Raw genomic sequence first — 11,798 nt, 5'->3', positions numbered from 1 at the left:
CGGATGCAAGCCTCCGAGGGTGGGGGGCAGTCACACAGGGAAGAAATATCCAAGGGCTGTGGTCAAGGCAGGAGACTTGCCTTCACATCAATATCCTGGAACTAAGGGCCATATACAACGCCCTAAGTCAAGCGGAGACCCTGCTTCGTGACCAACCGGTTCTGATTCAGTCAGACAATATCACCGCAGTGGCTCATGTAAACCGCCAAGGCGGCACAAGGAGCAGGGTGGCGATGGTAAAAGCCACCAGAATTCTTTGCTGGGCGGAGAATCACGTAAGCTCACTGTCAGCAGTGTTCATTCCGGGAGTGGACAACTGGGAAGCAGGCTTCCTCAGTAGGCACGACCTCCACCCGGGAGAGTGGGGACTTCATCAAGAAGTCTTCATGCAGATTGCAAGTCGGTGGGAACTGCCACAGGTGGACATGATGGCATCCCGCCTCAACAAAAAGTTGCAGAGATATTGCACCAGGTCAAGAGACCCTCAGGCGATAGCTGTGGACGCACTAGTGACACCGTGGGTGTTCCAGTCGGTTTATGTATTTCCTCCTCTTCCTCTCATACCCAAGGTGCTGAGAATCATAAGGAAAAGTGGAGTGAGAACAATACTCTTTGTTCCGGATTGGCCAAGAAGGACTTGGTATCCAGATCTGCAAGAAATGCTCACAGAGGACCCGTGGCCTCTGCCTCTAAGACAGGACTTGTGCAACAGGGGCCCTGTCTGTTCCAAGACTTACCGCGGCTGCGTTTGACGGCATGGCGGTTGAACGCCGGATCCTAGCAGAAAAAGGCATTCCGGATGAGGTCATTCCTACGCTGATAGAGGCTAGGAAGGATGTGATTATCACCGTATATGGCGAAAATATGTTGCTTGGTGTGAGGCCAGGAATGCCCCTACGGAGGAATTCCAGCTGGGCCGTTTTCCTTCACTTCCTACAGTCGGGAGTGACTTTGGGCCTGAAATTGGGTTCCATTAGGGTCCAGATTTCGGCCCTATCCATTTTCTTTCAAAAAGAACTGGCTTCTCTTCCTGAAGTTCAGACTTTGTAAAGGGAGTGCTGCATATTCAGCCTCCTTTTGTGCCTCCAGTGGCACCTTGGGATCTTAACGTGGTGTTGAGTTTCCTGAAGTCACACTGGTTTGAGCCACTCAAAATCGTGGAGTTAAAATTTCTCACGTGGAAGGTGGTCATGCTATTAGCCTTAGCTTCAGCTAGGCGTGTGTCAGAATTAGCGGCTTTGTCACATAAAAGCCCCTATCTGGTTTTTCCATATAGACAGGGCAGAATTTCGGACCCGTCCACAATTTCTGCCAAAAGTGGTGTCATCTTTTCATATGAACCAACCTATTGTGGTTCCTGTGGCTACTCGTGTCTTGGAGGATTCCGAGTTACTAGATGTTGTCAGGGCTTTGAAGGTACGGCTAGAGTCAGGAAAACTGAGTCGCTGTTTATCCTGTATGCATCCAACAAGCTGGGTGCTCCCGCTTCAAAGCAAACTATTGCTCGCTGGATCTGTAACACGATTCAGCAGGCTCATTCTGCGGCTGGATTGCCGCTTCCAAAATCAGTGAAAGCCCAAACTCCACAAGGAAGGTGGGCTCTTCTTGGGCGGCTGCCCGAGGGGTCTCGGCATTACAGCTTTGCCGAGCTGCTACTTGGTCAGGTTCAAACACTTTTGCAAAGTTCTACAAGTTTGATACCCTGGCTGAGGAGGACCTTGTGTTTGCTCATTCGGTGGATTTAGTGGAAGCCGGGGAGGACTGCTGTTCCTGGGAACTAGCTGTGTTGTGCAGCTTCTTTCCTCTGCCCCTGCCAAGAAAGGACGCACCTCGGACTCTCTTGTTTTTCTGTGATCGAAAGGACTGCATTTGGTAATACGGTGCTGTCTTAGGATGTGAGGAAACATATGGCAAAAAATTTGACTTTCCAGCCGTAGCTGTGGAGACCAGGTCCGAGAGACCCTCCCCAAACAAGTCCTCACCCTTGTAAGGTAAAACCTCCATGTGCCTTTTTGAGTCGGCATCACCTGTCCATTGCCGAGTCCACAGGACCCTTCTGGCAGAAATCGACATAGCATTTATTCTAGAACCTAGTAGGCTAATGTCTCTTTGAGCATCTCTCATATAAAGGACAGCGTCTTTAATATGCCCCACGGTCATTAATATAGTATCCTTGTCTAAGGTATCAAGTTCCTCAGATAAGGTATCCGTCTATGCTGCTACAGCACTACACAGCCAGGCCGACGCGATTGCCGGCTTCAGTAAGATACCTGAATGTGTATAAATAGACTTCAGGGTACCCTCCTGTTTTCTATCCGCAGCATCTTTGAGGGTAGCCGTATCCTGTGACGGCAGGGCCACCTTCTTGGATAAGCGTGTCAAAGCTTTGTCCACCCTAGGGGAGGATTCCCAGCGTAACCTGTCCGTTGGCGGGAAAGGATACGCCATAAGAATCCTTTTGGAAATCTGCAGTTTTTTATCTGGAGATTCCCAAGCCTTTTCACATAACTCATTGAGCTCGTGTGAGGGGGAAAAAGTTACCTGCGGCTTCTTTTCCCCATACATATGAACCCTCCTGTCAGGGACTGGGGTTTCTTCTGTGATGTGCAACACATCCTTAATAGCTTTAATCATATAATGGATGGATTTAGCCAATCTTGGCTGTAACTTTGCATCATCGTAATCGACACTGGAGTCAGAATCCATGTCAGTATCCATGTCAATAATTTGGGATAGTGGGCGCTTCTGAGACCCTGTCGGCCTCTGCGACATAGGATCAGGCATGGGTTGGGACCCTGACTGTCCTGAGGCTTCAGCTTTTTCTAACCTTTTATGTAAGGAATTAACATTATCATTTAAAACCTTCCACATATCCATCCAATCAGGTGTCGGTGCCATCGGCAGAGACACCACATTCATTTGCTCCCGCTCTGCTTCCACATAGCCTTCCTCATCAGACATGTCGACACAAGCATACCGACACCACACACACAGGGAATGCCCTTTTTAAAGACAGTTCCCCCACAAGGCCCTTTGGTGAGACAGAGAGAGAGTATGCCAGCACACACTCCAGCGCTATATAACCCAGGAATAACACAGTAACTTAATGTTAACCTAGTAGCTGCTGTATATTGTGTTTTTAGCGCCTAATTATGTGCCCCCCCCCTCTATTTTTACCCTTTTCTACCGTGAACTGCAGGGAAGAGCCTGTGGAGCTTCTTCTCAGCGGAGCTGTGGAGAGAAAATGGCGCTGGTGAGTGCTGAGGGAGAAGCCCCGCCCCCTCAACGGCGGGCTTCTGTCCCGCTAAAATACATCTCTTTGTGGCAGGGGGTTCATACATATATACAGCGCCCAACTGTATATATGAGTACTTTTGCCAACGGAGGTCCATAAGCTGCCCAGGGCGCGCCCCCCCCCCCCCCCCTTACAGTGACCGGAGTATGTGAGGTGTGTTTGGAGCAATGGCGCACAGCTGCAGTGCTGTGCGTTACCTCATGTGAAGAACGGAGTCTTCTGCCGCCGATTTCGAAGTCTTCTTGCTTCTCATACTCACCCGGCTTCTGTCTTCCGGCTCTGCGAGGGGGACGGCGGCGCGGCTCAGGGATCGGACGACGAGGGTGAGATCCTGTGTACGATCCCTCTGGAGCTAATGGTGTCCAGTAGCCTCAGAACCAGGACCTAGCTTCAAAGAGTAGGGCTGCTTCTCTTCAAAGAGTAGAGCTGCTTCTCTCCCCTCTGTCCCACGATGCAGGGAGTCTGTTGCCAGCAGAGCTCCCTGAAAATAAAAAACCTAACAAAATACTTTCTTACAGCAAGCTCAGGAGAGCTCACTGAACAGCACCCAGCTCGTCCGGGCACAGATTCAAACTGAGGTCTGGAGGGACATAGAGGGAGGAGCCAGAGCACACCAGAATCTAAATTCTTTCTTAAAGTGCCCATGTCTCCTGCGGAGCCCGTCTATTCCCCATGGTCCTTACGGAGTCCCCAGCATCCACTAGGACGTTAGAGAAAATAAAAATCAAACATAGTGGGGAATAAAATTACAGTAGGTGCCATATGGATTTGCATGGCGAATCCACCCGACACTGCCGCACTTTACAGGGGCAGGGATCTTGCTTCGGTGAACACTGCATGCGGTAGGCCGGGGACAGGGGGCGACTAAGACTGCCGTTGCTATTGGTTAAACACTGCAGCAACGGCAATTTGCTCCCTTTGCCCATAATTTATTTCCCCCACTAATATAGAATAACAAATATCAACATATATTTAATACAGCTTGATAACGGTTATTATTTCTAAGCTTTTCTGAAATATACATATATGTGTTACTCAGAATATCAGCCAGCATGTGGTAATGAGTAGAATACAGTAGGTCATGTGACTGCACAGAGAAGCAGTTTTCACCACTTCTCTGACAACCAAAATAGTGGGATTCTTTCAAAAAGTAGCTTTCAGGTTAAATCATCAGGATCACATAGCATTGCTGCCTGCTTATACCCCATTTAGACCGGCAGCTTTTAACACAGGTTATTGCAAATGAGCGAGTATAACCCGTGTTGTTGTGCGGTCTGAAAGGGCCCAGTTGGAATAATCCGGGTCAAGCTTCCAACTTGGGTAGCGAGCAGGGTTGAACACATGATCAACCCGGCTCGCTGTGCTGTGTGAACGGGTAGCCGGGTCGATGCGACCCGTTTCCCATTCACTCTGTGTGGACAGGCTGCGCTTGGAGATCATGTGATCTCTAAGCGCCGCCCCCCCCGCTGTGTCACCGCTGACGTCACTAACCTGGCAGTATGCCAGGTTGGGGACAGCAGCGGCGTTGGGCCTGAGGTGGGTCTTACACGGGAAGCACCCTTGTCAGCTCCCAGGTGCGACTCGCCTCAGGCAGTCTGAAAGGGGTATTATTTTATAGAACTACAAGGCAGAATACAGCCCATTGCCACTTTTAAACATTAGATACAGAACCGTGGGACAGATGTATTAAGCCTGGGGTAGTGATAAGTGGAAGGTGATAACGCACCAGCCAATCATTACGGGCTTAAAAAAATGACAGGAGCTGATTGGCTGGTGCGTTATCACCTTCCACTTATCACTGCCTTATCACTTATCCAGGCTTAATACTTCTGCCCCATTGTTCCATACTAATGAAAGAAACTGCAACATCACTCAATGGGGCAGATGTATTAACATGGAGAAGGCATAAGGAAGTGATAAACCAGTGATAAATGCAAGGTGATAAACGCACTAGCTAATCTGCTCCTAACTGTTACTTTACATATTGGAGCTGATTGACTGGTGGGTTTATCACCTTGCATTTATCACTGATTTATCACTTCCTTATGCCTTCTCCAGGTTAATATATCTATCCCTATGTACTGTATCTGTAACCCATTACAAACTCTTATGTCACGCAGAGTCTGTGCTGAAAAACAGTGAGCAACAGTGTTCTGACACCAGAGACAAAGCATGAGGTTCAGCATGATTGTGGCAGCTGCAGACTAGTGTCCATCAGTGATGCGATACATGCACTGGCGTTTCTATATTGGGTGCATTGTGTGCGGTGCAGACAGGGCCCCTGGGTCCAGAGGGGGTCCCATCGCAGACGCTGCACCCATTTTCTAAATACTCACCCCTCCGGAGTCCCGCGGCGACGTCCACGGCGGTATTAAAACTCTGTGAAAATGGCCCAGTGGTCATTTTCACGGAGTTCTGCGCATGCGCAGTAGAGAAAGCTCAGGGAAAATAGCTGCCGCGCCATTTTCCCGGAGATCTGTGCATGCGTAGTAGAGTCTAGCCCTCTAGTGCTCAGACTCTCAGCGCTGCTGGCAGAGAGGAGGGGGCCCGAACGGAGGAGGCTGCACCCGGGCCTCCTCCTCTCTTAAAGTGCCCCTGGATACATGCAGGTGATCGTGCCAGACTGCGTATATCCAGATACATCCCACAAGTGCTGTAGCATCTGCCTCCAGCATCAGTACACAGAGCCTCCCCCAGCCCATCCCATGCGGCCTCTCCCCTTTTCCTGATGGTTTTAATGGGGCAATTCAATTACAGCTTCTTCTTTTTTTTTATATTTACCCATTTTTGGGTGAAAACACACAAGATCCGGGATAAATTCTCGAATCAATGTGTTTTTGCGGCTGCGACCACAAAAACTGGCCAGTTCTCAGCGATTTTTTTTCTCTCTCCTGCATATGGGCAGGGGGAAAAAAAAAGTCCCCAACAGTGCCAGCTTCCGAGGCCAATTGGAGAAACCCAGGGGATCAATTAGGTAATTTACCACAGCTAATTGAATTAACCCCTATGTATGTTATGACAATCTGAATTAGACCAATATGGAGTTTTAATACGATTTTATGCTAATGATTCATATATCACTTTTATTGGGATTAATATATTTGAAACTTAACTTTTAATATATTATCTAGCTAATTATTCAAGTGTGCCTGAAAAAGAGTTGTATGTTGGGGTGTGGTATGGGATCCCGGCACCGGCATCTGGACAGTTCTTTGTAAGGAAGGTAAGCCTACTCCTTACCCTATCCCTAACCCTCCTCTCCCTCAGCCTAACCATAACCTCCCCGATACTTATGTTTCGGTATGTCAGATGTCGGGATTCTGTTTGGTGTAAGGATTATGACGCCGGTCTTCTGTCCACCGGCGTCCTCAGCATCGGGATCCTAACTACATCATGTCTGTCTCCTCTTCGAAATTTAAACACATCTAGTATTCCATACTAAACCTTGGGAGCATCACTAACCTAGTGTTATATAAAATTTTCACTTAAGTATTAAGCCTCCATGTTGGACAATATAGGACATACTTAGGGGGATATGTACTAAGCAGTGAAAACAGCAGAGAAGTGAGCCAGTGGAGAAGTTGACCATGGCAACCAATCAGCATTGCAGTAACATTTATAATTTGCATACTTTCAAATTATACAGAGCACTGGCTCATTTCTCCACGCTTATCACTGCTTAGTACATTTGTGCAGATTTACACCCCTTTCTGTTGAATCCAGAGATCGGCAAATCTCTCTCTCTCATATATTTATTATTTGAACTCTACTCCCAGCAACATTTTTAGTTACTGGTGTTCTGCATATTTAGTTGTTCCATAATAAATCACATTCAAAAGAAGTTATGCCAACCAAGTCCATAGACAGTTTTTATTAATGACAACTCAAAAGACAGAATACACTATGTCGGACAGGATATAAAAATATATCCAATCACTGCAAATCGTGGATTCAAACCCCAGCCTGCACTACAGATAATGCATCCTGAGTAATGTGATGTTCAGTAGTCCTTTCTGCTTATCTGGGGTGAACGTTTTTCTTACTCTTCCTGCCTTTCTTCTTATTCTTGTGACCAGATGAAACATGGATATTCTTCTTCAAGTTTACTCTTACATTTGTTTTACGAAGAGTTTTCATTCTGGAAAAGACCATGTAATGAAAGATGGTTCACATAACATATATACGACTGAGGCGTTTAGACACACAAAGCGGCCTCGTCATAACTCACTTCTTGTGTTTCCCAGTCGTATGACGGCGAGGACAGTTACTGCGCTTGTGGCCTTTTCCTCCACACAGAAAACAGCCGTCCACAACACTGCCACAGGAGTGATCCCTCAGGGCACAGTGGCCACAGGAAGAGCAGTGAGACCAGGCTACAAAGAAGGATAAATAAGTCCCCAATTTAATCAGGTGATAAAGAAAAATGCAAAAAAAGATATGTGCTGTGACATTTGCTCCATACGATCAGCAGGAATGTATTCTATCACTTTGACAAGACTTAGCCAACCTCAGGTCAAGCAGCCAGAACATCCGTATCACTCTGGGGCATCTCTACTGTGATTGGAACATGAATATAATCACATAGGTGTACTGCAGTCTCCTTACAACACACCCAGGAGAACATTCTGGCTTGCATTGTGACAGCATATTGGGTGAAATTGTGCCATTGGATCGATATTGCTGGTGTTCAAGTAGTGTGCGGCCAGTCTGACACCTGATGGAACACCTTCCGCAGGATAAGTACAGCATGGTAGATGTCTTAAAAGGTGAGAATAGGTTGTAGTGTGAATGATGAAAGGTGTAGAGCAGGGGTAATCCACATGCACCCCTCTAGATGTTGTGGAACTACAGATTCCAACATGCCCTGCCACAGTTTTGCTATTATGGCATGCTACAGATGTGCCCTCATACATTATTGCTGCAGTTATGTCAAACAACCCTTTTGACATGCCAGGTCCTGTGAGACTCTGCTTGCATTGGGCTTCTTTTTTTGCAGAAAATGCATCTTAGTTGCAATGGAATGTGACTAGGAGGCACCAGGAGACTTATTTGATATATGAAACTTGTGTAACTGAGGGCTTAATTAAGATCTGATCGCAGCTGCAAATTTGTTAGCTAATGGACAAAAATAAGAATTTACTCACCGGTAATTCCATTTCTCGTAGTCCGTAGTGGATGCTGGGGACTCCGTAAGGACCATGGGGAATAGACGGGCTCCGCAGGAGACTGGGCACTCTTAAAGAAAGATTAGGTACTATATCTGGTGTGCACTGGCTCCTCCCTCTATGCCCCTCCTCCAGACCTCAGTTAAGGAAAGTGTGCCCGGAAGAGCTGACATTACAAGGAAAGGATTTGGGAATCCAGGGTAAGACTCATACCAGCCACACCAATCACACCGTACAACTTGTGATCACTTATCCAGTTAACAGTGTGAACAACAACTAGGCATCACTCAAAAGTATGCCACATAACAATAACCCTTTATAAAGCAATAACTATATACACGTATTGCAGAAAGTCCGCACTTGGGACGGGCGCCCAGCTCCACTACGGAATACGAGAAATAGAATTACCGGTGAGTAAATTCTTATTTTCTCTAACGTCCTAGTGGATGCTGGGGACTCCGTAAGGACCATGGGGATTATACCAAAGCTCCCAAACGGGCGGGAGAGTGCGGATGACTCTGCAGCACCGAGTGAGCAAACTCAAGGTCCTCCTTAGCCAGGGTATCGAACTTGTATAACTTTGCAAAAGTGTTTGACCCTGACCAAGTAGCTGCTCGGCAAAGCTGTAATGCCGAGACCCCTTGGGCAGCCACCCAAGAAGAGCCCACTTTCCCTGTGGAATGGGCCTTTACTGATTTTGGCTGCGGCAATCCTGCCGCAGAATGAGCCTGCTGAATTGTGTTACAGATGCAGCGAGCAAAAGTTTGTTTTGAAGCAGGAGCACCCAGGTTGTTGGGTGCATACAGTATAAATAGCGAGTCAGTTTTCCTGACTCCAGCCGTTCTACTCACATAGATCTTCAAAACCCGGACTACGTCCAGCAACTTGGAGTCCTCCAAGTCACCAGTAGCCGCAGACACCCCAATAGGTTGGTTTAGGTGGAAAGATGACACCACCTTAGGCAGAAATTGAGGACGAGTCCGCAACTCTGCCCTGTCCATACGGAAAATCAGATAGGGACTTTTACATGACAAAGCCGCCAATTCTGACACAAGCTATGGCCAACAGCATGACCACTTTCCAAGAGAGATATTTCAGCTCCACTGTTTTAAGTGGTTCGAACCAGTGAGATTTTAGGAAATTCAACACCACGTTGAGATCCCAAGGTGCCACTGGTGGCACCAAAGGAGGCTGAATGTCCAGCACTCCCTTAACTAACGTCTGAACCTCCGGTAAAGACGCCAGTTATTTTTGAAAGAAAATGGATAGGGCCGAAATTTGGACCTTTATGGACCCCAATTTTAGGCCCATAGTCACACCTGACTGTAAAAGTGTAGGAATCTTCCCAGCTGGAATTCCTCTGTAGGGGCCTTTCTGGCCTCACACCAAGCAACATATTTTCGCCATATACGGTGATAATGTTTTGCTGTCACGTCCTTCCTAGCCGTTATCAGCGTAGGAATGACCTCATCCGGAATGCCTTTTTCTGCTAGGATCCGGCGCTCAACCGCCATGCCGTCAAACTCAGCCGCGGTAAGTCTTGGAACAGACAGGACCCCTGTTGCAACAAGTCCTGTCTTAGAGGCAAAGGCCATGGGTCCTCTGTGAGCATCTCTTGCAGATCTGGATACCAATCCTTCTTGGCCAATCCGGAACAAAGAGTATTGTTCTCACTCCACTTTTCCGTATAATTCTCAGCACCTTGGGTATGAGAGGAAAAGGAGGAAATACATAGACCGACGGGAACACCCACAGTGTCACCAGCGCGACCACATCTATCTCCGGAGGGTCTCTTGACCTGGCGCAATATCTCTGCAGCTTTTTGTTGAGGCCGGATGCCATCATGTCCCCCTGTGGCAGTTCCCACCAACTTGCAATCTGCATGAAGACTTCTTGATGAAGTCCCCACTCTCCCGGGTGGAGGTCGTGCCTGCTGAGGAAGTCTGCTTCCCAGTTGTCCACTCCCGGAATGAACACTGCTGACAGTGCGCGTACGTGATTCTCCGCCCAGCAAAGAATTCTGGTGGCTTCTACCATCGCCACCCTGCTCCTTGTGCCGCCTTGGCGGTTTACATGAGTCACTGCGGTGATATTGTCTGACTGAATCAGAACCGGTTGGTAACGAAGCAGGGACTCCGCTTGACGGAGGGCGTTGTATATGGCCCTTAGATCCAGGATATTGATGTGAAGACAAGTCTCCTGACTTGACTACAGCCCTTGGAAATATCTTCCCTGTGTGACTGCCCCCCACCCTCGGAGGCTTGCATCCATGGTCACCAAGACCCAGTCCTGAATGCCGAATCAGCGACCTTCGAGAAGGTGAGTACTCTACAGCCACCACAGGAGAGACACCCTGGCCCTGGGGGATAGGGTGATTAACCGATGCATCTGATGATGTGATCCGGACCACTTGTCCAGTAAGTCCCACTGGAAGGTCCTCGCATGGAACCTTCCGAAGAGAATGGCCTCTTATGATGCCACCATCCTTCCCAGGACTCGAGTGCAGTGATGCACTAACGCCTGTTTTGGTTTTAATAGATTCCTGACCAGTGTCACGATCTCTGTGTCTAGGATCATGCCTAGGAGAGGCAGATGAGCTGTAGGAACCAACCGCGACTTTGGAATATATATATATATATATATATAATCCAGCCGTGTTGCAGTCACACTTCCAGAGAAAGTGATATGCTGTTCAGCAACTGCTCTCTTGATTTCGCTTTTATGAGGAGATCGTCCAGATACGTGATAATAGTGACACCTTGCTTCCGCAGGAGCACCATCATTTTCGCCATTACCTTGGTGAATATTCTCCAGGCCGTGGAGAGACCTAATGGCAACGTCTGAAAATAAGAATTTACTTACCGATAATTCTATTTCTCGGAGTCCGTAGTGGATGCTGGGGTTCCTGAAAGGACCATGGGGAATAGCGGCTCCGCAGGAGACAGGGCACAAAAGTAAAGCTTTTACAGGTCAGGTGGTGTGTACTGGCTCCTCCCCCTATGACCCTCCTCCAGACTCCAGTTAGGTACTGTGCCCGGACGAGCGTACACAATAAGGGAGGATTTTGAATCCCGGGTAAGACTCATACCAGCCACACCAATCACACCGTACAACTTGTGATCTAAACCCAGTTAACAGTATGATAACAGAGGAGCCTCTGAAAGATGGCTTCCTAAACAATAACCCGAATTAGTTAACAATAACTATGTACAAGTATTGCAGATAATCCGCACTTGGGATGGGCGCCCAGCATCCACTACGGACTCCGAGAAATAGAATTATCGGTAAGTAAATTCTTATTTTCTCTATCGTCCTAAGTGGATGCTGGGGTTCCTGAA

At 47.8% G+C, this 11,798-nt stretch overlaps 1 protein-coding gene across 3 annotated transcripts in view; it reads right to left on the bottom strand.

Annotated features, from left to right (window-relative positions):
* Positions 1-7,137: 7,137 nt before the first annotated feature.
* ZCCHC4 (zinc finger CCHC-type containing 4) overlaps positions 7,138-11,798 on the bottom strand; it is a 98,193-nt gene continuing 93,532 nt past the window's right edge. For all 3 annotated transcript variants that reach the window (XM_063921967.1, XM_063921959.1, XM_063921977.1), the window contains 2 exons: positions 7,524-7,668; positions 7,138-7,433 (listed from right to left, as the gene is read on the bottom strand). In XM_063921967.1, coding sequence (XP_063778037.1) covers positions 7,313-7,433; positions 7,524-7,668 — 266 coding nt within the window. In that variant the 3' untranslated portion in view covers positions 7,138-7,312. The remainder of the gene's footprint in view (positions 7,434-7,523; positions 7,669-11,798) is intronic.

This window comes from Pseudophryne corroboree, chromosome 1, assembly GCF_028390025.1.
Source record: "Pseudophryne corroboree isolate aPseCor3 chromosome 1, aPseCor3.hap2, whole genome shotgun sequence".
Lineage (NCBI taxonomy): Eukaryota > Metazoa > Chordata > Amphibia > Anura > Myobatrachidae > Pseudophryne > Pseudophryne corroboree.
The sequence above is the reverse complement of the archived record's forward strand: the minus strand, read 5'-3'. Positions and strand labels throughout refer to the sequence as shown.